At 42.6% G+C, this 22,105-nt stretch overlaps 1 protein-coding gene across 1 annotated transcript in view; it reads left to right on the forward strand.

The window, feature by feature from the left end:
* LOC117520008 (pro-neuregulin-2, membrane-bound isoform-like) overlaps positions 1-22,105 on the forward strand; it is a 447,661-nt gene that overhangs the window by 195,160 nt on the left and 230,396 nt on the right. Inside the window, exon 3 of the mRNA XM_034181302.1 lies at positions 1,560-1,722. Coding sequence (XP_034037193.1) covers positions 1,560-1,722 — 163 coding nt within the window. The remainder of the gene's footprint in view (positions 1-1,559; positions 1,723-22,105) is intronic.

A 22,105-nucleotide genomic window follows, 5' to 3' on the forward strand; every position in this document is an offset into this window, starting at 1 on the left:
CATTTTTCAGCTTCCAAGAATTGTGTACAGATCCTTGCAACATGGGGCTGTGCATTATCCTGCTGCAACATGAGGTGATGTTCTTGGATGTATGGCACAACAGTGGGCCTCAGGATCTCGTCACGGTATCTCTGTGCATTCAAAATGCCATCAATAAAATGCACCTGTGTTCTTCGTCCATACAGACGCCTGCCCATACCATAACCCCACCGCCACCATGGGCCACTCGATCCACAACATTGACATCAGAAAACCGCTCACCCACACGATGCCACACACGCTGTCTGCCATCTGCCGTGGACAGTGTGAACCGGGATTCATCTGTGAAGAGAACACCTCTCCAAAGTGCCAAACGCCAGCAAATGTGAGCATTCGCCCACTCAAGTCGGTTACGACGACGAACTGGAGTCAGGTCGAGACCCCGATGAGGATGACGAGCATGCAGATGAGCTTCCCTGAGATGGTTTCTGACAGTTTGTGCAGAAATTCTTTGGTTATGCAAACCGATTGTCTCAGCAGCTGTCCGAGTGGCTGGTCTCAGACGATCTTGGAGTTGAACATGCTGGATGTGGAGGTCCTGGGCTGGTGTGGTTACACGTGGTCTGCGGTTGTGAGGCAGGTTGGATGTACTGCCAAATTCTCTGAAACGCCTTTGGAGACGGCTTATGGTAGAGAAATGAACATTCAGTACACAAGCAACAGCTCTGGTTGACATTCCTGCTGTCAGCATGCCAATTGCACGCTCCCTCAAACCTTGCGACATCTGTGGCATTGTGCTGTGTGATAAAACTGCACCTTTCAGAGTGACCCTTTATTGTGGGCAGTCTAAGGCACACCTGTGCACTAATCATGGTGTCTAATCAGCATCTTGATATGGCACACCTGTGAGGTGGGATGGATTATCTCAGCAAAGGAGAAGTGCTCACTATCACAGATTTAGACTGGTTTGAGAACAATATTTGAGGGAAATGGTGATATTGTGTATGTGGAAAAAGTTTTAGATCTTTGAGTTCATCTCATACAAAATGGGAGCAAAACCAAAAGTGTTGCGTTTATATTTTTATTCAGTGTAATATTGATAATAAAGATTTCTTTAAAAAAATGTTACAAGTGTTTTTGTAGTGCCAGCTTACGCCACAATGGGGTCGCCTACATTTATGGTTTGACACTTTCACAGTAAAATCATGTTGCTACTGCTGCCTTCACATTAAAAGGAAGCCTCTTAGTATAGCTGTAAAGAATTTTGGCTCAGAGAAGCACACTTGAGCTGATCGGTTACTGCTGAAACACTGAAAATCAAGACAGCACTGGTGTGCTCATGTCTGGACCATCCCCAAAAAATATCAGCACTGATACTGATAACTAAGCAAAACCTGGCAAGTACCCTGGTCCTGTGCCAAGGCAACCCAGCACGTGCATGCATGCATACACGTGCGCACACACACATGCGTACGTGCTTAAATGGACAGATTAATTGGATGCTTGCATTTAATTCCAGTAATGCAAGCTTTGATTTTTTTTTTCTCTGCTCTTTTTCTTTTCCCTTTCTCTCTCTCCAGCCACTGCTCCGAAGCTGCGGCTAATGCGAGGCCAGACTCTGATGGAAGGGGACAAGCTGTACTTGAAGTGCGAGGCATCGGGAAACCCCAGCCCTTCTTTCCGCTGGTACAAAGATGGACACGAGCTTCAGAAAGGCAGAGACCTCAAGATAAAGACCAACAAGTGAGTCTGTTGGTTTGATGCTATGGGGAGACGCCAATTACGATGACATGATACGACACACCCTAACAGTTTTTCCATGATGCACCCCAACACATTTATTCCAGTGGGACAGGCCTGTGCACATTTATGCAGTCTGCACTTTTACCCTTTGTAAAACTGTTCATAGAGATGACCTCAGGGTCTGTTAATCTTGTGTGAACACAAGTGTTAGTTTAAAAGGAGGTTTCACCATTTATCAAGAAGGAAGGCATGTAAAGCATTAAAATACACCGTGTTTCTTTGGCACTTTTGTGTGCGCAAAATAGCCCACTGGTCTGTTTGTAGATAAAAGCAGCCAAGGTCTACAGAAATCACCTCAAGCTATATTAATATTGTATGAACACAAGCGCTCGTGTAAAAGGAGTTTTCCACTGTTTGTGTCTGGCATAGAGGTACATTTAAAGCTTTCATTTGTTGAACACACTGTGTGGCTTTGTGCACAAAATAGTCCACAGGTCTGTTTGCAGATAAAAACATCCAAGTATGTCTGTTTTTGTATGTATGGCAGTTGACCTTATCATGCGTGCAGGATGACTGATAAATCCTTTATTACATAATTTCTTCAGGTGAAACAGGCTTTATATGACTTTAGATGGGGAAGTGGAGTGAAATCCTGAGTATTTTGAACCATGTGTCCTGCACACATCCTGGCAGGCACTTTACATTCTGTAAAACAATCAACAGAAACCACCTCAGTGTCTGGCATGGAGACGTATAAAAAACATGGATTCGAAGAACCCACTGTCCGTCTTTGGCTCACCTGTGTTGTTGTTTGCAAGATGGTCCACGGGTCTGTATGCAGATTAAAAACAAAACAAGAAAAAACTAACAAAAACATCTTTGCCATTATATGCATGTATGTATCACAGCTCTTCTTTCAAAATTTCGCTGCTGGATATGACTGTCCCTCACAGTCAATGTAAGACCTCTGCCGCTACACCACTAAACTACATTGTTACACCATGAACTAGATGCTGAAATAGGTCCGTTACCATGTTGACACTGTGTCCACTGCATGATCACAGTCTTCAGATTCACAGGGAACATTCTTGGGACACAGACCTTGGACAAGTTCAAAGATGGCTAACCTTCACATATTTTAAGAGGTTAAAAAGTAACATTGTGTTTGAATCTGTTCTGCTTTGTGTTTGAGTAGTGGGGGATGACAGTCAATCAGAGTAGAGCTGCACCGTGACGTCAGTGAGTGCTCTCTTGAAAATCGCTTTGCTTTGTGTTTATATGCATGTCTCAAGTATTATGTAAAAGCAAGGGAGTAAACACTTCTAAAACCGAAAATATTGTTTTTGGAACCGAATAACACCTCTGAACTTATTTTGCGGACATTAGCATGGTGATGTCACAGGCTGGTAGCTAACTGCAAAACTCTTTCGTTTGTATGGAAATATACAGTTATATGCAAAAGTTTGAGCACCCCTGATAATTTTCATGACTTTCCTTTTATAAATCATTGGTTGTCTGCATCAGAAATTTCAGTTAAATATACGTGGGCTGTCAATAAAGTAACGGTCCTTTTTATTTTTGTCAAAAACTATATGGATTTCATTCATATGTTTTTACGTCAGACATGCTTGAACCCTCGTGCGCATGCGTGAGTTTTTCCACGCCTGTCGGTGACGTCATTCGCCTGTGAGCACGCCTTGTGGGAGGAGTCATCCAGCCCCTCGTCGGAATTCCTTTGTCTGAGAAGTTGCTGAGAGACTGGCGCTTTGTTTGATCAAAAATTTTTCTAAACCTGTGAGACACATTGAAGTGGACACGGTTCGAAAAATTAAGCTGGTTTTCAGTGAAAATTTTAACGGCTGATGAGAGATTTTGAGGTGATTCTGTCACTTTAAGGACTTCCCACGGTGCGAGACGTCGTGCAGCGCTCTCAGCCCGCTGTCATCAGCCTGTTCAAGCTGAAAACCTCCACATTTCAGGTTCTATTGATCCAGGACGTTGTGAGAGAACAGAGAAGTTTCAGAAGAAGTCGGTTTCAGCATTTTATCCGGATATTCCACTGTTAAGGAGATTTTTTAATGAAAGACGTGCGGACGGGTCCGTGCGTCGGGACGCAGCCGACACGGTGCGGCGACACAGGAAAAACACCTCCGTGTTGATAACCATTTGTAAAAATCCAGGCGGCTTTTGATGGCTCACTATGAAGCCCAATACTTCAGCCCATTGTGCATAGTGCATTCATGATGAAATTATATAGAAGAGGATTTTCTTTCACCAAAACATCAAATCTAGGCTTGCATCTCAGATGTACCTTCTGGCAACTTGTAGCTGAACTTTCAGGTCTTCTTTTTTAGAAAATCCTCCTCTATACCTCTTCATCATGAAGCAGAATCCAGGCGGCTTTTGATGGCTTTCAGTGGAGTGAGGATATGAGAATTGTTTAACAGCAGGACATGTTCCAACTTGTCCTTAAGGCTTTCAACAGAGGTGTTTTTTCCTGTGGCGGAGCGTCGCGGCGGCTGCGAGCCGACGCGCGGGACCCGTCCGCATGTCTTTCATTAAAAAAATCTCCTTAACAGTGGAATATCCGGATAAAATGCTGAAACCGACTTCTTCTGAAACTTCTCTGTTCTCTCACGACGTCCTGGATCAATAGAGCCTGAAATGTGGAGTTGTTTCAGCTTGAACAGGCTGACGACGGCGGCTGAGAGCGCTGAGCACGTCTCGCACCGCGGGAAGTCCTTAAGCGACAGAATCACCTCAAAATCTCTCATCAGCCGTTAAAATTTTCACTGAAAACCAGCTTAATTTTTCGAACCGTGTCCACTTCGATGTGTCTCACAGTTTTAGAAAAAATTTTGATCAAACAACGCGCCAGTCTCTCAGCACTTCTCAGACAAAGGAATTCCGACGAGGGGCTGGACGACTCCTCCCACAAGGAGTGCTCACAGGCGAATGACGTCACCGACAGGCGTGGAAAAACTCACGCATGCGCACGAGGGTTTCAAGCATGTCTGACGTAAAAACATATGAATGAAATCCCTATAGTTTTTGAAAAAAATAAAAAGGACCGTTACTTTATTGACAGCCCTCGTATATCTGCTTCATATTTCTCCCATTCAAGAGGGGTAGCAGTATTGATACATTCCTGTGTTCCATTAAGACACATATGGCAGATATGTCATTTTTCAGGGCTCTTTACTGGATCAAGATATTAATCTGGTATGTACGAGGTCTGTGAGAAAAGTAACGGACCTTTTTATTTTTTTCAAAAACTATATGGATTTGATTAATATGTTTTACGTCAGCCAAGCTTGAAACCGCATGCATGAGTTTTTCCACTCCTGTCGTTGCGTCAGTCGCCTGTGAGCACGCCTTGTGGGAGGAGTGGTCCAGCCCCCTCGTCGGATTTTCATTGTCAGGAAATGGCGGAATGATTTGGGCTTTTTTACCATCAGAATTTATTCATCAACTGTTAGAGACAAGCAGCTGGAAACCATTCGAAAAATTTATCTGGCTTTTGGTGAAAATTTTACAGGCTTCATAGAGAATAAGGAGTGTTACTACAGCTTCAAGGAAGGCCCACAATGGCGCACGGCGCGCCGCGCTCCGAGCCGACATCAAGAGGCAGAAACCACCACATCATTTCTGTGTGGAGCCGGGACCGTCGTGAGCAATTTCTCTGGTTATCACAAGAGCTGGACATCAGCCATTTTCTGGCAGATTTCACTTTTAACAAGAGATTTTGTCATGGAAAGCCGCGCGGAAGGCTTCGCGCATCAGGACCGATTCGCTGATCAAGCAAGACAAAGGACACCTCCATTTCGGAGTGCCAGAGGACAAGTTGGGACATGCCTATCTCGGACATGCCCAGCTCTCCACAATTTCTCTTATACTCACTGGGCTGGTAAGCATTGAAAGCCGAGATCATTCCGCCATTTCCTCGCAATGAAACAACGACGAGAGGGGTGGACCAGTGCTCACTCAAAGCCTGCCCACAGGCAAACGACGCAACTGACAGGCATGGAAAAACTCACGCATGCACACGAAGGTTCAAGCTTGGCTGACGTAAAACAATATGAATCAAATCCATATAGTTTTTGAAAAAAATAAAAAGGTACGATACTTTTCTCACAGACCTCACATATATGGGCCTAATTATGACGATACATATTTCTTTGCTAGCTTATTTCTGACTTTATCAACACTACATGGATGCCTCTGCTTGGCAGGAGATTTTAATTGTACTCTTGATAAATCCTCAGGGGTAGACTCTTCACACATTCAGAGCAGGAAAACAATTCAACACTATATGCAGGAGCTAAATCTTTGTGATATTGGAGGCATAAGAACCCAGCTAGGTGGGAATATTCTTGCCACTCTACTACGCATAATTCATATTCCCGTATAGATTACTTTCTTATTTCTAAAACCATGACAGTAAAACACAGTACCTTTCAGCATTGATGGTGCCATCACAGATGTGTAAGTTGCCCATGCCATGGGCACTAACACACCCCCATACCATCACAGATGCTGGCTTTTGAACTTTGCGCAGATAACAATCTGGATGGTCTTTATCCTCGTGTCCAGAGGACACAACATCCATGATTTCCAAAAACATTTTGAAATGTGGACTCATCAGACCACAGCACACTTTTCCACTTTGCGTCTGTCCATTTCAAATGAGCTCGGGCACAGAGAAGGCGGCATCGTTTCTGGATGTTGTTAATGTTTGGCTTTCACTTTGCATGGAAGAGTTTTAACTTGCATTTGTAGATGTAGCGACGAACTGTGTTAACTGACAATGATTTTCTTAAGGTGTTCTTGAGCCCACGCAGTAAGATCCTTTACACAATGACGTTGTTTTTAATGCAGTGCAGCCTGAGGGATCTACTGGTGGGTTGCTCTCACTGCGGTATTGTATCACTTCCTGTTCCGGAGACAGCGGTGTTTTGCTGTATCTGTTAGCTGTTTAATCTGCGCAGTTAGATTGATCTAGTTACCTAGATAACGATTTGCTTCACTAGTGTAATCTTCACGTGCCTTAACTAAAGCACTCCCTCTGCTGAATCACCTCTAAATTATTTACACATTATTCACTTTGTGTGTTTTTAGGAATCCGCTAGCTTAGCGCAGCTACTAGCTCTTAGCCGGTTTAGCATGGCGGCTTCTCCTGTCTCTCCCGCACGTTTCTGCTCTGGGTGTGAAATGTTTAGTTATTCCTCGGCCTCCTTTAGCAGTATGGTACTTGTAAATAAGTGTAGCTTATTCGTAGTTTGGAGGCCAGGCTGGGCGAATGGGAGACGCTCGGCTCCGCACCGTGGAAAATTCTACAGCTAGCCAGGCCCCTGTAGTCGGGCGGACCAAGGTAGCTTAGCCGCCGTTAGTTCCCCCTGGCAGATCCCGAGCAGGCCGTGAAAGCCAGGCCGAACTGGGTGACTGTGAGAGGAAGCGTAGCCCTAACAGAAGCCCACCGTGTACACCGCCAACCACGTTCACATCTCTAACCGTTTTTCCCCACTCGACGACACACCCGCCGAGGATCAAACTCTGGTTATTGGCGACTCTGTTTTGAGAAATGTGAAGTTAGCGACACCAGCAACCATAGTCAATTGTCTTCCGGGGGCCAGAGCAGGCGACATTGAAGGAAATTTGAAACTGCTGGCTAAGGCTAAGCGTAAATTTGGTAAGATTGTAATTCACGTCGGCAGTAATGACACCCGGTTACGCCAATCGGAGGTCACTAAAATTAACATTGAAATCGGTGTGTAACTTTGCAAAAACAATGTCGGACTCTGTAGTTTTCTCTGGGCCCCTCCCCAATCGGACCGGGAGTGACATGTTTAGCCGCATGTTCTCCTTGAATTGCTGGCTGTCTGAGTGGTGTCCAAAAAATGAGGTGGGCTTCATAGATAATTGGCAAGCTTCTGGGGAAAACCTGGTCTTGTTAGGAGAGACGGCATCCATCCCACTTTGGATGGAGCAGCTCTCATTTCTAGAAATCTGGCCAATTTTCTTAAATCCTCCAAACCGTGACTATCCAGGGTTGGGACCAGGAAGCAGAGTTGTAGTCTTACACACCTCTCTGCAGCTTCTCTCCCCCTGCCATCCCCTCATTACCCCATCCCCGTAGAGACGGTGCCTGCTCCCAGACTACCAATAACCAGCAAAAATCTATTTAAGCATAAAAATTCAAAAAGAAAAAATAATATAGCACCTTCAACTGCACCACAGACTAAAACAGTTAAATGTGGTCTATTAAACATTAGGTCTCTCTCTTCTAAGTCCCTGTTGGTAAATGATATAATAATTGATCAACATATTGATTTATTCTGCCTTACAGAAACCTGGTTACAGCAGGATGAATATGTTAGTTTAAATGAGTCAACACCCCCGAGTCACACTAACTGTCAGAATGCTCGTAGCACGGGCCGAGGCGGAGGATTAGCAGCAATCTTCCATTCCAGCTTATTAATTAATCAAAAACCCAGACAGAGCTTTAATTCATTTGAAAGCTTGTCTCTTAGTCTGTCCATCCAAATTGAAGTCCCAAAAACCAGTTTTATTTGTTATTATCTATCGTCCACCTGGTCGTTACTGTGAGTTTTCTCTGTGAATTTTCAGACCTTTTGTCTGACTTAGTGCTTAGCTCAGATAAGATAATTATAGTGGGCGATTTTAACATCCACACAGATGCTGAGAATGACAGCCTCAACACTGCATTTAATCTATTATTAGACTCAATTGGCTTTGCTCAAAATGTAAATGAGTCCACCCACCACTTTAATCATATCTTAGATCTTGTTCTGACTTATGGTATGGAAATTGAAGACTTAACAGTATTCCCTGAAAACTCCCTTCTGTCTGATCATTTCTTAATAACATTACATTTACTCTGATGGACTACCCAGCAGTGGGGAATAAGTTTCATTACACTAGAAGTCTTTCAGAAAGCGCTGTAACTAGGTTTAAGGATATGATTCCTTCTTTATGTTCTCTAATGCCATATACCAACACAGTGCAGAGTAGCTACCTAAACTCTGTAAGGGAGATAGAGTATCTCGTCAATAGTTTTACATCCTCATTGAAGACAACTTTGGATGCTGTAGCTCCTCTGAAAAAGAGAGCTTTAAATCAGAAGTGCTGACTCCGTGGTATAACTCACAAACTCGAGCTTAAAGCAGATAACCCGTAAGTTGGAGAGGAAATGGCGTCTCACTAATTTAGAAGATCTTCACTTAGCCTGGAAAAAGAGTCTGTTGCTCTATAAAAAAAAGCCCTCCGTAAAGCTAGGACATCTTTCTACTCATCACTAATTGAAGAAAATAAGAACAACCCCAGGTTTCTTTTCAGCACTGTAGCCAGGCTGACAAAGAGTCAGAGCTCTATTGAGCTGAGTATTCCATTAACTTTAACTAGTATGACTTCATGACTTTCTTTGCTAACAAAATTTTAACTATTAGAGAAAAAATTACTCATAACCATCCCAAAGACGTATCGTTATCTTTGGCTGCTTTCAGTGATGCCGGTATTTGGTTAGACTCTTTCTCTCCGATTGTTCTGTCTGAGTTATTTCATTAGTTACTTCATCCAAACCATCAACATGTTATTAGACCCCATTCCTACCAGGCTGCTCAAGGAAGCCCTACCATTATTTAATGCTTCGATCTTAAATATGATCAATCTATCTTTAGTTAGTTGGCTATGTACCACAGGCTTTTAAGGTGGCAGTAATTAAACCATTACTTAAAAAGCCATCACTTGACCCAGCTATCTTAGCTAATTATAGGCCAATCTCCAACCTTCCTTTTCTCTCAAAAATTCTTGAAAGGGTAGTTGTAAAACAGCTAACTGATCATCTGCAGAGGAATGGTCTATTTGAAGAGTTTCAGTCAGGTTTTAGAATTCATCATAGTACAGAAACAGCATTAGTGAAGGTTACAAATGATCTTCTTATGGCCTCAGACAGTGGACTCATCTCTGTGCTTGTTCTGTTAGACCTCAGTGCTGCTTTTGATACTGTTGACCATAAAATTTTATTACAGAGATTAGAGCATGCCATAGGTATTAAAGGCACTGCGCTGCGGTGGTTTGAATCATATTTATCTAATAGATTACAATTTGTTCATGTAAATGGGGAATCTTCTTCACAGACTAAGGTTAATTATGGAGTTCCACAAGGTTCTGTGCTAGGACCAATTTTATTCACTTTATACATGCTTCCCTTAGGCAGTATTATTAGACGGCATTGCTTAAATTTTCATTGTTACGCAGATGATACCCAGCTTTATCTATCCATGAAGCCAGAGGACACACACCAATTAGCTAAACTGCAGGATTGTCTTACAGACATAAAGACATGGATGACCTCTAATTTCCTGCTTTTAAACTCAGATAAAACTGAAGTTATTGTACTTGGCCCCACAAATCTTAGAAACATGGTGTCTAACCAGATCCTTACTCTGGATGGCATTACCCTGACCTCTAGTAATACTGTGAGAAATCTTGGAGTCATTTTTGATCAGGATATGTCATTCAAAGCGCATATTAAACAAATATGTAGGACTGCTTTTTTGCATTTACGCAATATCTCTAAAATTAGAAAGGTCTTGTCTCAGAGTGATGCTGAAAAACTAATTCATGCATTTATTTCCTCTAGGCTGGACTATTGTAATTCATTATTATCAGGTTGTCCTAAAAGTTCCCTGAAAAGCCTTCAGTTAATTCAAAATGCTGCAGCTAGAGTACTGACGGGGACTAGAAGGAGAGAGCATATCTCACCCATATTGGCCTCTCTTCATTGGCTTCCTGTTAATTCTAGAATAGAATTTAAAATTCTTCTTCTTACTTATAAGGTTTTGAATAATCAGGTCCCATCTTATCTTAGGGACCTCGTAGTACCATATCACCCCAATAGAGCGCTTCGCTCTCAGACTGCAGGCTTACTTGTAGTTCCTAGGGTTTGTAAGAGTAGAATGGGAGGCAGAGCCTTCAGCTTTCAGGCTCCTCTCCTGTGGAACCAGCTCCCAATTCAGATCAGGGAGACAGACACCCTCTCTACTTTTAAGATTAGGCTTAAAACTTTCCTTTTTGCTAAAGCTTATAGTTAGGGCTGGATCAGGTGACCCTGAACCATCCCTTAGTTATGCTGCTATAGACGTAGACTGCTGGGGGGTTCCCATGATGCACTGAGTTTCTTTCTCTTTTTGCTCTGTATGCACCACTCTGCATTTAATCATTAGTGATCGATCTCTGCTCCCCTCCACAGCATGTCTTTTTCCTGGTTCTCCTCCCTCAGCCCCAACCAGTCCCAGCAGAAGACTGCCCCTCCCTGAGCCTGGTTCTGCTGGAGGTTTCTTCCTGTTAAAAGGGAGTTTTTCCTTCCCACTGTAGCCAAGTGCTTGCTCACAGGGGGTCGTTTTGACCGTTGGGGTTTTACATAATTATTGTATGGCCTTGCCTTACAATATAAAGCGCCTTGGGGGCAACTGTTTGTTGTGATTTGGCGCTATATAAAAAAATTGATTGATTGATTGAAAGGTCCACAGGCATTAAGTGTTGTTTTTCGGCCTTGCCGCTTACATGTAGAAAGTTCTCCAGATTCTCTGAATCTTCTGGTTATATTTTGGACTGTAGATGCTGGAATCCCTAAATTCCTTGCAACTGAATGTTGAGAAACATTGTTCTTAAACTGTTGGACTATTTTTTTTCCATGCAATTGTTCACCAAAGTGATCCTCACCCATCTTTGCTTGTGAAATGGCTGAGCCTTTTGGGATGCTCCTTTACCTAATCGTGGTACTCGCTGTTTCCAATTAGGTGTTCTTTGATTCATCAACTTTCTCAGTCTTTTGTCTTTGTTGTATGCTAAACTTTGAAACAGTCTGTCATCCGAATTAGGCAATGGGAGTATGGGCTGCAGCAGCTACCCGCGCAGCGCCAAGCTGGGGGGGAGTGGAATGGGGACGCTGCAGCTATTGCTGCCAGCCTCCCAAAGTTGCAGAGCAAAGGCTGTGGTTGGGGGTAGGGACAGAAACAAGGTGGGGGGGGGGGGGGGTGTTAGGGGAAGGCGGTATCATGTGCAAATGAGTTTTGTATCAGTCAGTCTGTGTGTGCTTAAAGTCTGGAGTTGCCTTGCCAACGCAGGCTGTAGGGAGGGCATAAGGGCAGATAGAGAGGAGCCAAATGCTTCACCAAGGTCGTTGAATCCTTCTAAAGGAAAAAGAAGCGGGTGTTTTGACCTTCAGTAGCTGATAAGGCTACCATGTTTTGGGTTTGGCAGAGAGACCACAAATTCCATTTGCGGCTCCTCTGACCATCAAAATCCAATCAAGAATATTCCCTGGTCTCCAACATCTTCCTTTACAAGGCAAATATTTTAGAGATGTTATCCAATTTGCGTTTGGTTTAAAAGTTAATGCAGTCTGAGATTGTACCGCCCTGCCCACTCATTCATAATGACGAACAGTCGTGAGGTGTGGTTCGGTAGCAGCCGTCTTGCAATTTTCTGTAGGTCAGGGCATCACATAACCCAATCAACACCAGCCCTCCTGCCATAAAAGCAAATAATTATAATCTTGATGTCTTCCATGGAGAGTATGCCAAACACACAGCATGCCATTTCTCCCAGGTGTCAAGAACATAGCCCGCAGGATAGGTTCCATCTGGGCACGCAGGTTTCCCCCAGCCATGATTTCTTTGTTGAAAAAATGGTGTCAATAGCGTTGAGAGCCAACTGATCAATTCCATGGTTATTCCAAATATAGCTTGAAGAATTCAGTCTGGTGAAGTTGGACTTTTGAAGGTTGGAGCACACATAGAAAAACACAGAGGACAGGAGAGAGGAGGAGATGCGACCACCCTCGCCTAAGTCCCAGCTTAATGCATTGATGGCAGAGTAAAGACACATAGTAAATATAAATTCTTACCTGTTAGTTTCAGTGGGATTCATTGCATTCTGAAGAAAATATTCCACATAAAGTGTCCTGATTATCCAAAACAGTGTCTAAATGATGAAGAAAAGTCCCTCACAGCTGCGCCGCGAGATCTCCTCTTTCCCATTGAGTCTTGCCAATTAAATTATCCCGTGCCACAAAGAAATAAAATAATGTTAAAATGAGTCTGTTTTGTTTGTATTGAGCGGACGGTAACAGTGTAATGTCCAAAGTGAACCTGAACTACACTACCCACAATACTCCCTGCGTCGACCGGCCAATCACGTCTTGCACTTAATGATGACGTCATCAGCAAGCGACAGCCAGTCTGCCATAAATCACTGAGCTACACATGACAGGGATGAAAATGTTTGATTTTAGGGTTTACGTTTTCTGATGTGGATTTGCATGTTTAATGAATGAATGAACCTCATAAATTTTATGAAAAAAGGTATTAAAAAATTACATGCTGCCAATGTAATGTATCTAAAGTAGACATTTACTAGCATTTTACATTGCATTTTCCAAATTGCCCAACTTTTTTTTTTGGGGTTGTGTGGATCACAGTTGATCCATGATCTGTATGAGATACCCCACAGTTCAACATCCAGGTAAACCGCGGATTAATTGCCAAGTTTACATAAGTGTGAGATTTTGTGTCATAGTGACTTGATTTTAAAGTGACAACTGCATTCATTTGATGCAGTTGCAATCACAGCCTGAGTAGAAGAAATAACTCTGCACTCACACAGCCTGTTAAAAATAAAAACAGCCTCGAGGAGAGACTGTGGCTCCCGCTGTGGCCGCGCTCACGTAGCCTGTTACAGCATAGCACTCCGCTAAAGACAACAGGCTCAGTGCACTTCTGGATCCAATCACAAATCCCCAGTAATGTTAAAGTAATTGAGGGAAACGTGTCCATTGTCTCTTCCCTATGCAGCTGTAAGCCCACTGAACTGAACATCGTATTTAAGCACATGCGCAGCCAAGCTGGCTGAACAACCCAACGGCATTTCATGATGGCATCACAAAAGTACATTAATCTATTGGTTCATGATATCTTCACGAAACTTCCACTTCCAAAGACATGCATGTTGTTGGCATGGTGTTGGCAACTTTAAATTGACCGCAGCTGTGAGGACACCACTATGGTTCTGGTGCTGTTAGACTACTGCAATGTTCTATTTTCTGGTTTGCTGCAGTCCAGCATTAGGGGTCTCCAATTGGTTCAAAATGCTGCTGCCAGACTTTGACAGGAAGTGAAACGTTTGACCCCATTACACCCATTTTGGCATCTCTTCACTGGCTTCCTGTCCCTGTGAGATCAGAAAGGTTCTGTTACTAAGCTATAAAATTATTCATGGACTAGCCCCTCCCTACTTAGCTGACCTAATTAAACCCTACGTACCGGCCCGGGCTCTGCGTTCTCAGGGTGCAGGACTATTGTGTCCTTAGGGGGAATAAAAAGTCTGCGGGTCACAGAGCTTTCTCTTATTGTTCCCCTGTTCTGTGAAATGATCTCCCTGCATCAATATTCTTTAGACTTTCAAGTCCAGACTTAAGACACACTTATTTTCCCTTTCATATGGCTAGCATACTGTCATAGTATGTTACTATGCTTTTTACCCTTTTAAATTAATTTTATTAGAAAACGAAGCGTGCCGTGACCTCAACTTTATCTAAAGTCTGGGTCTTTTAGAAGCTTAGGGGTAGTGGCCAGCAGTCACCTTAGTATTTCTTATGTTTTTCTTGTTGCTTAATGCTGACACATTATACTGTATTTGATGTCTTTCTGATGCCTGGTTCTGTTTTTTTTCCTCTCTCTCTGTTTGAGGTGCGGCTCCATCCTGAGTTGGGAGTGATATCTGTTTCTGCATCTGTCAAGTCCTGTGCATCGGCAACATTTCCTGTATATTGGTTTTGTAAATGGTTTTGTAAATTGTGTCGTTATCATGGCCCAAGCAGAGGGTCACCCCTTTGAGTCTGGTCTGCTTGAGGTTTCTTCCTCAAGTCATCACAGTGAGTTTTTCCTTACAACTGCCTCCTGTGTTCTTGCTCTGGGGGTTGGTAGGGTTAGACCTTACTTATGTGAAGCACCTTGAGGCAACTTTGTGTGATTTGGCACTATATAAATAATTATATTGCTATTATATATTGCTCCTTAAGTTAGTTTTAAAGTGGAAAACAGTATTTTTTTTTATATTTTTATTTATTTATTTTGTGCTGATCCAAATCAGATCTGTGACTTAAAACTGTTCTCAGTCCAAACCATTTTTCTCTCTCTCTCTCTCTGTATATATAGGGTGTCCCCCAAAAATATGCATTTTATCAGCAAAGATATGTGGTTAGATATGTGGTAAAATGGTCAACATAAACTTCAGGGTCTCTGTAAGTAAAAAAGAAACATAAGTGATTAAGTTTGTAGCATTTAAGGGTCAAACCGAGTGTTTTAAATGTTGTATTTTTTTGGGACACCCTATATATATATATATATATATATATATATATATTATATATATATATATATATATATATATATATATAATATATATATATATATCTCCAAGGATTAACTGGAAGGTTCTTCCTATATGATTACTTCAGTAACAAGCAAGATGCTAGCACTGATAGCATATCTACTTGAAGCTTTGAATCTTCTATCAGGCAATGTCATTACTTTCCCTTTCCACTTACTTACTCAAACTTCAGACTGCTTTTTGCATCCCACTGGTGAAGAAACCTGTTGTCTTCCCTCTGCACAAGTTTAGGGGCTGTACTCTCTCTCGTCTGCATTGTGTTTGACTCTTCCCACTTGCTCCCCTCGGGACACAGACTCACAATCTCTGGCATGGGAAGCGGGCTTTCTAAGTAGAAGGTTAAAACCCAGGCTCTGGCCTGAGCGGCCAGAAAATCCTTTGGCTGTCAGGGTAGTGAGACCTATTAACTACTGAATGCACAGCGCCTCCTGCTGGCTTCCATCACATGAACAATGCACAGCTGCTTGCACCTCTGCATAATTAGTGTAACAGTGTCCCTTCACATACTCTTTCAACTTGGAAAAAAGGAAAAAAGTTGGCATCATGCTGAAGAATTGCATCTTTTCCAGGACGCAAGCTTTTGTAAAGTGTCCCCACAGTTGATGTTGAGACGGTTGCTCTGTTCAATAAATTTTGTAAGCACTATGCCATTGCACCCTCACTTGATGATGTACATCTCTGGCTGTTTGGGGCTCATGTTGACTCTTCGTGGCTGAATGTTTTGTTCTTCAAACTCCTTGCTTGTAGAAATGATTTGAGTATTACATCATGTCACCTCAATTTCAAACAGACATAAAAAAAAATAATGTTGGGTGGTGATATGTTACCCTGTTATGTGTCGGACGCAGCTCGGAGAACTGACCAGCGTTTGAAGGACCCAGTATGAAATAAGCAGAGCACGGTACAAAGGCTAACTGAATTTAATACATAACAGTGATACAAAAAACAACAAAAGAAAGTGCGGTCTGGCGTGGTGCGCTCCCAGCAGCGCTAACGGTCCGGAGTCAGAAGCTGTTCGGACCCAAGGACCCCGCCGACACCCCCCAGGTGGCCGCAACAAACCGAGTCTGTGAAAGAAGGAACCATTATGTGAGTCCACACTCTACACACAGAGAGAACACTTAAAGGTGTACAAACAGCAAACACTTCCTGGCTTGATTACTAATCAGCTTCCCAACCTGCAGGCATGGAACATCCAGTTCACAAAACTCCACTGCAGTGGAAGCCGATACATGACTAACATACAGCTCAATATAATAAGGTGTGAGGGACACCACATTTACTGACTGTATAAATGTTAGTCACAAAATCTAACGTACCTCAGGAAGTGTGCTGACGAGCGTGAGACCTCACCCCTCCTCTTTCACAGACCGTGCATCAAACCCTGGACGTTCTCTGCATCCACTGATGATGAGATGGCTCCCGAGACGACGATCTCACCCGTCTGGTCACAAGGTCGAGTCTCTGGCAAATACACACTGTATACTCCAGTCTTAAATGCCACCATGTTCCAATCCATATAGATGCACCTCAGCTGTGAGTCCTGACGAGCCGCAGGTGATCAGGGTGAGGTCCTGATAACCTCAGCAACACAGCCACTCAGTCCCAAATGCAAGCCACCTGGAAGGAAAAACAAAAGACAGAAACAAAAAGGCAGCCAGGCCCCCCAGCCATACAACATTACCCCTTTGGTTGGCTTGGCAGCACATTGGTTTGAGAATGAGAGATCTAGTGTTGTCAGGTTTCGGCCCCAGTCTGGCCCAGTCATGTTTGGTCCCCTATTGTTTTATCTGGTCATGATATTTTAGTCATTTAAGTCATCATAGTTTCATTCTGTTTATCTCTTTTCTTTGGTAAAACCTTTGTCAGTTTATTTTCAGTTATCAGTTATTTCCTGTTTGTCATACTTTAGTCATGTGTCTAGTTTCAGTCCTGACATTGTATTATCATTAGTTTTATCTCCTCTTTGCTTTTCTTTTTGTCTTATGATGAATTATCTGTTCATTATTACTTTTGTCACATGTGAGTTCTGTTCAAGTTTTGTCTTAGCATTTGTTTTCTTGTAGTTCCCCTTGTCAGTTCTTGAATTTGTTTCCTGGTTTAAGTCTTTGGTGTTGGGTCTTTATTTTTATTTCGTATTTATTTATTAGGTATTGGGTTTTGTTCACCTTTGGTTTTGGTATTTATGTAGCTCACTGTGACTTCAGGTTCATCTTGTAGTTGGGTCCTGTTCACTTTGCTTTTTGTCTCCCTGCACTCTCTTGTCTGGTGTTCAGGGTTTGGTATGGGTGTGTCTTCTCCTTTTGTGTGCCCCACCCCCTTCCAGATGTTTCTCCACACCTGTCTTGTTTCCCTAATTACTGCACCTGTTATTCCAGCCCCTCACTTTCTCCACTCTCTGCCATTTCATTGTGATTTCTTGTCCACATTCCAGCCTTTGTTCTTGCTCTGTTTTGCCTTGCCATTATTGACCATGCTTCGTTTTTGACCTTGCTCCTGCCTCAGCCCATGTATTTTGTAACTCTGCTTGTTGTTGATCATGCCTCTGCTTGACCCCTGCCTGTACCACCACTTCTCAGATAAAGCTTTTTACTTATACCTCAGTGTTGTGAGTCTGCAGTTGTGTTAAACCACCTTCAGTGCCATACCTACCCAGTCCATGACAAGTGTTTAAACCTCACTGGAGCAAAAAAAAAAAACCAACAACAACAAAAAACCATAAAAAAAACATTTCTCTCAGTTAGAATTGGTGTGGGATGTGGCAGAAGACCAGTTACAGTTGCATCATTGACCTTGGAGATGTAACAAGGTGAAATCCAGATTAAAACAGTATTCTTACTAACCAAGCTAGTAGGCGATTTCCATTTGGTTGACCTGATCATGCACTGGTCTCCAGAGTGAGAGATCTAGTGTTCAAACCACAGCTACAAAGTGTGTGTCTATATATAAGTGGCATTTGATATTGACTATTGTTCTTTAGCATGAGCCAGGAAGGAGCCTTGGAGAGAATCTCCTGATGCTGAGATAGACCCCCCAGATAGCCATTTTGCTGTTTTGGCCAGGGTTGCAACCTTATCCTTGTTCCTACACCACACCACTCAATCTGTGTCGACTCTGTGACAAGTCTAAATCTCTCAAAATCTGAAAACTGGGTTGACACAGGAAAAATGGCACTTGTTCTCTTGTGGCTGTGAAAAAACATATTTAATTCTTATTTACATACCTACAAGCTGTTTGGATGGTACTTTATGGAAATCCTGTTTCTTCGCTCCAATGTGGCTGGGGTGTCGTGGCAGCCCAGTACATGGGTTTTGTAATTGCGTGTCCCCCGATACAGCCTCTTGTCTTCTTGTGTCAGGCTGCATGTGTGTTTTGTGAGGGATTTTTCACTTCTCAGGTTTCAGAAAGAATTACTGCTGAGCTGAACGATTGATCTGCTGTGGCGACCCCTAATGGGAACAGCCAAAAGACAAAGAAGAAGAAGAAGATAGTGCATCCAGAAAGTATTCACTGTGCTTCACTTTTCCACATTTTGTTATGTTACAGCCTTTTTTCCAAAATGGAGTAAATTAATATTTTCCCTCCAAATTCTACACACAACATCCCATAATGACAACATGATTTTTTTTTTGGAAAATTTATTAAAAATAATAAATCACATGTACATGGATTTCCAGTTTGGTGGGCTCAGGGTCTCATCACTGCTTTTTGCAGATGATGTGGTCCTGTTGGCTTCATCGGCCTGTGACCTCGAACCCTCACTGGATCGGTTCCCATCTGAGTGTGAAGCGGCTGGTATGAGGATCAGCACCTCTAAATCTGAAGCCATGGGTCTCAGCAGGAAACCGATGGATTGCCTACTACAGGTACGGAATATGGTCATGCCCCAAGAGAATGAGTTCAAGTACCTCTGAGTCTTGTTCATGAGTGAGGGGACAATGGAGCATGAGATTGACTGGAGAATCGGTGCAGCAGGGGTGGTATTGAATTCGCTCTACCATACTGTTGTGACAAAAAGAGAGCTGAACCAAAAAGGGAGCTGAGCTCTCGATCTACTGGTCAATCTTCATTCCTACTCTCACCTATGGTCATGACCAAAAGAAATAGATTGCGGGTACAAGCGGCTGAAATGGGCTTTCTTAGGCTTCCATTCTGTCATCTGTGAGGAGCTCGGAGTAGAGCCGCTGCTCCTTTGCATTGAAAGGAGCCAGCTGAGGTTGTTTGGACATCAGGTAGGGATCCCTCCTGGGTACCTCCCGAGGGAGGTCTTCCAGGCATGTCCAGCTGGGAGGAGACCCCGGGGAAGACCCAGGACTAGGTGGAGAGATTATATCTCCACACTGGCCTGGGAATGCCTCAGGATCCCACAGTCAGAGGTGGTCAATGTGGCACAGGAAAGGCAAGACTGGGGTCCCCTGCTAGAGTTGTTTGTTACCCCTGTGACCCGACCCTGTATAAGTGGTTGAAGATGAGTATGATGTACATACGTATTCACAGCCTTTGCTCAATACTTTGTTGACACACCACTGGCAGCAATTACAGTCTCAAGTCTTCTCAAATATGATGCCACAAGCTTGGTACACCTATCTTTGGGCAGTTTTGCCCATTCCGCATTGCAGCACCTCTTAACAGTGCAATGCGTTACTTATTAACTGATAACGCGTTACTTAATCTGACCACTTTTTTTTAGTAACTAGTAATCTGATGCATTAATCTTTCCAAATTAATAATCAGATTAAGGTTACTTGTCCAAGTCACTCTGCATTACTATTATTTTTGTATTGTGGGTTGATCGTGAAAACTGGCTATTGGGCAGGGGGAGGTCGGCATTCGGTTAAACTGCCCACTTCACCCACTTTCATTGAGCTGCGAGCTTTTCCTTCGCTGTGCAGCAGCTCTGAGTTGAAAAACAGTTGTCTCTCAAAGTGCAATGACGCTCAGAGCTATAGTTTTACAAAGACATTTTTTTATTTACCCTTTTGTTTTCTTTAAAACTGTGCTGCTGTGTGTCTCGCTTAAAAATAGCTGATCTGTGATGCATTATAAATACTACCCACTTTTTTCCACCCAAAATGTAAAAGTCTCTTTCTGAGGATGACATGACGTTAAAAAACACTGATAAATCTTTCTTACCTGTCAGTTTGGTCATGTCTTCGCAATAAATAAACCTTATCCGTTCTTCTGTTCAAATAGCAAGCTGGGGGCAAATCTATGTGGGAAGGGATCATGGGGGCGTCCCCACAACAGCCCTAGATTAAAGGTCCACTTTTGAAGAAATTTTTCCATTCTATTACTAATACTACTTATGATATTTCAACAACTAAAATTTTAGAAGGAATTTAAATGTTAGAAAGAATTTAATAGCTACATTTATAAATAATATAGGTTAGAAATTGTATGTTTTACCATTACAGTGTTGTCAACAGTTAAATATGAGGTCAGTGTTGAGGTGGGAGGGGGGTTGTTGTCGGCAGCTGCTGAAAGTAACTAAAAGTAACTAGGAATCTAACTTAGTTACTTTTAAAACTGAGTAATCATTAAAGAAAGTAAGTTACTTTTTCAAGGAGTAATCAGTAATTGGATTAATTTTTCAAAGTAACTGGCAGCACTGCCTCTCAAGCTCTATCAGGTTAGGATGGGAAGTGTCAGTACACAGCCATTTTCAAATCTCTCCGGAGATGTTCAACTGGATTCAGGTCTGGGTTCTGGCTGGGCCACTCAAGGACATTCACAGAGTTGTCCCGAAGTCACTCCTTTGATATCTTGGCTGTGTGCTTAGGGTCATTGTCCTGCTGAAAGAGTAACTGTCACCTCAGTCTGCAGTTAAGAGCACTCTGGAGCAAGGTTTTATCCAGGATGTCTCTGTACATTGTTGCATTCATCTTTCCCTCAATCCTGACTAGTCTCCCAGTTCCTGCTGTTGAAAAACATCCCTGCAGCATGATGTTGCCACCATCATGCTTCACTGTAGGGATGATGCCTAGTTTCCTCCAAACAAGATGCCTGACAGTCACACCAAAGAGTTCAAGCTTTGTCTCATCAGACCAAAGAATTTTGTCTCGTGGTCTGAGAGTCCTTCAAGAGCTTTTTGTCAAATTCCAAATGGTCCAAATGTCTTCCTTTTCTGGATGATGGAGGCCACTGTGCTCAGTGGGACCTTAAAAGCAACAGAAATGTTTCTGTACCCTTCCCCAGATTTCTGCCTCAAGACAATTCTTCCTCTAAAGTTTCCAGACAATTCCTTTGACTTTATGCTTGGTTTATGCTCTGACTGTCAACTGTGGGACCTTATATGTAGACAGGTGTGTGTCTTTCCAAGTCATGTCCAGTCGACTGAATTTACCCCAGGTAGACTCTGTAGAAACATGTCAAGGATGATCAGTGGAAACAGGATGCACCTGAGGTCAGTTCTGACCTTCATGGCAAAGGCTGTGAATACTTATGTACACGTGACTTCTTATTTTTTTAATTTTAACTAATTTTGCAAAAAAAAAAAAAAAAAAAAAGTGTGAAAACTTGGTCAAGAACTACAGGCAACGTCTGACCTCTGTAATGGCAGACAAATGTTTCTGTACCAATTGTTGGTCTGTTTTTCTAGGGGATCAAATACTTATTTCATGCAATAAAATGCAAATTAATTTTTTAAAAGTCATACAATGTGATTTTCTGGATTTTCTTTATTTTTAGATTCTGTCTCTCAGTTGAATAGTACATACGATTAAAAATTACAGATTAAATTACTTTGTACGTGGGAAAACCTGCAAAAACCTTCCCCCACTGTGTGTGTGTGTATATATATATATATATAAAAGGAAAAAAATCATATTAGGGTATTGTGAGTAGAAGTTTGAGGAACAAAATTAATTCCATCCATTTTGGAATACAGCTGTAACATGTGAAGAGCTGTGAA

Source organism: Thalassophryne amazonica, chromosome 11 (genome assembly GCF_902500255.1).
Source record: "Thalassophryne amazonica chromosome 11, fThaAma1.1, whole genome shotgun sequence".
In the NCBI taxonomy this organism is placed as follows: domain Eukaryota; kingdom Metazoa; phylum Chordata; class Actinopteri; order Batrachoidiformes; family Batrachoididae; genus Thalassophryne; species Thalassophryne amazonica.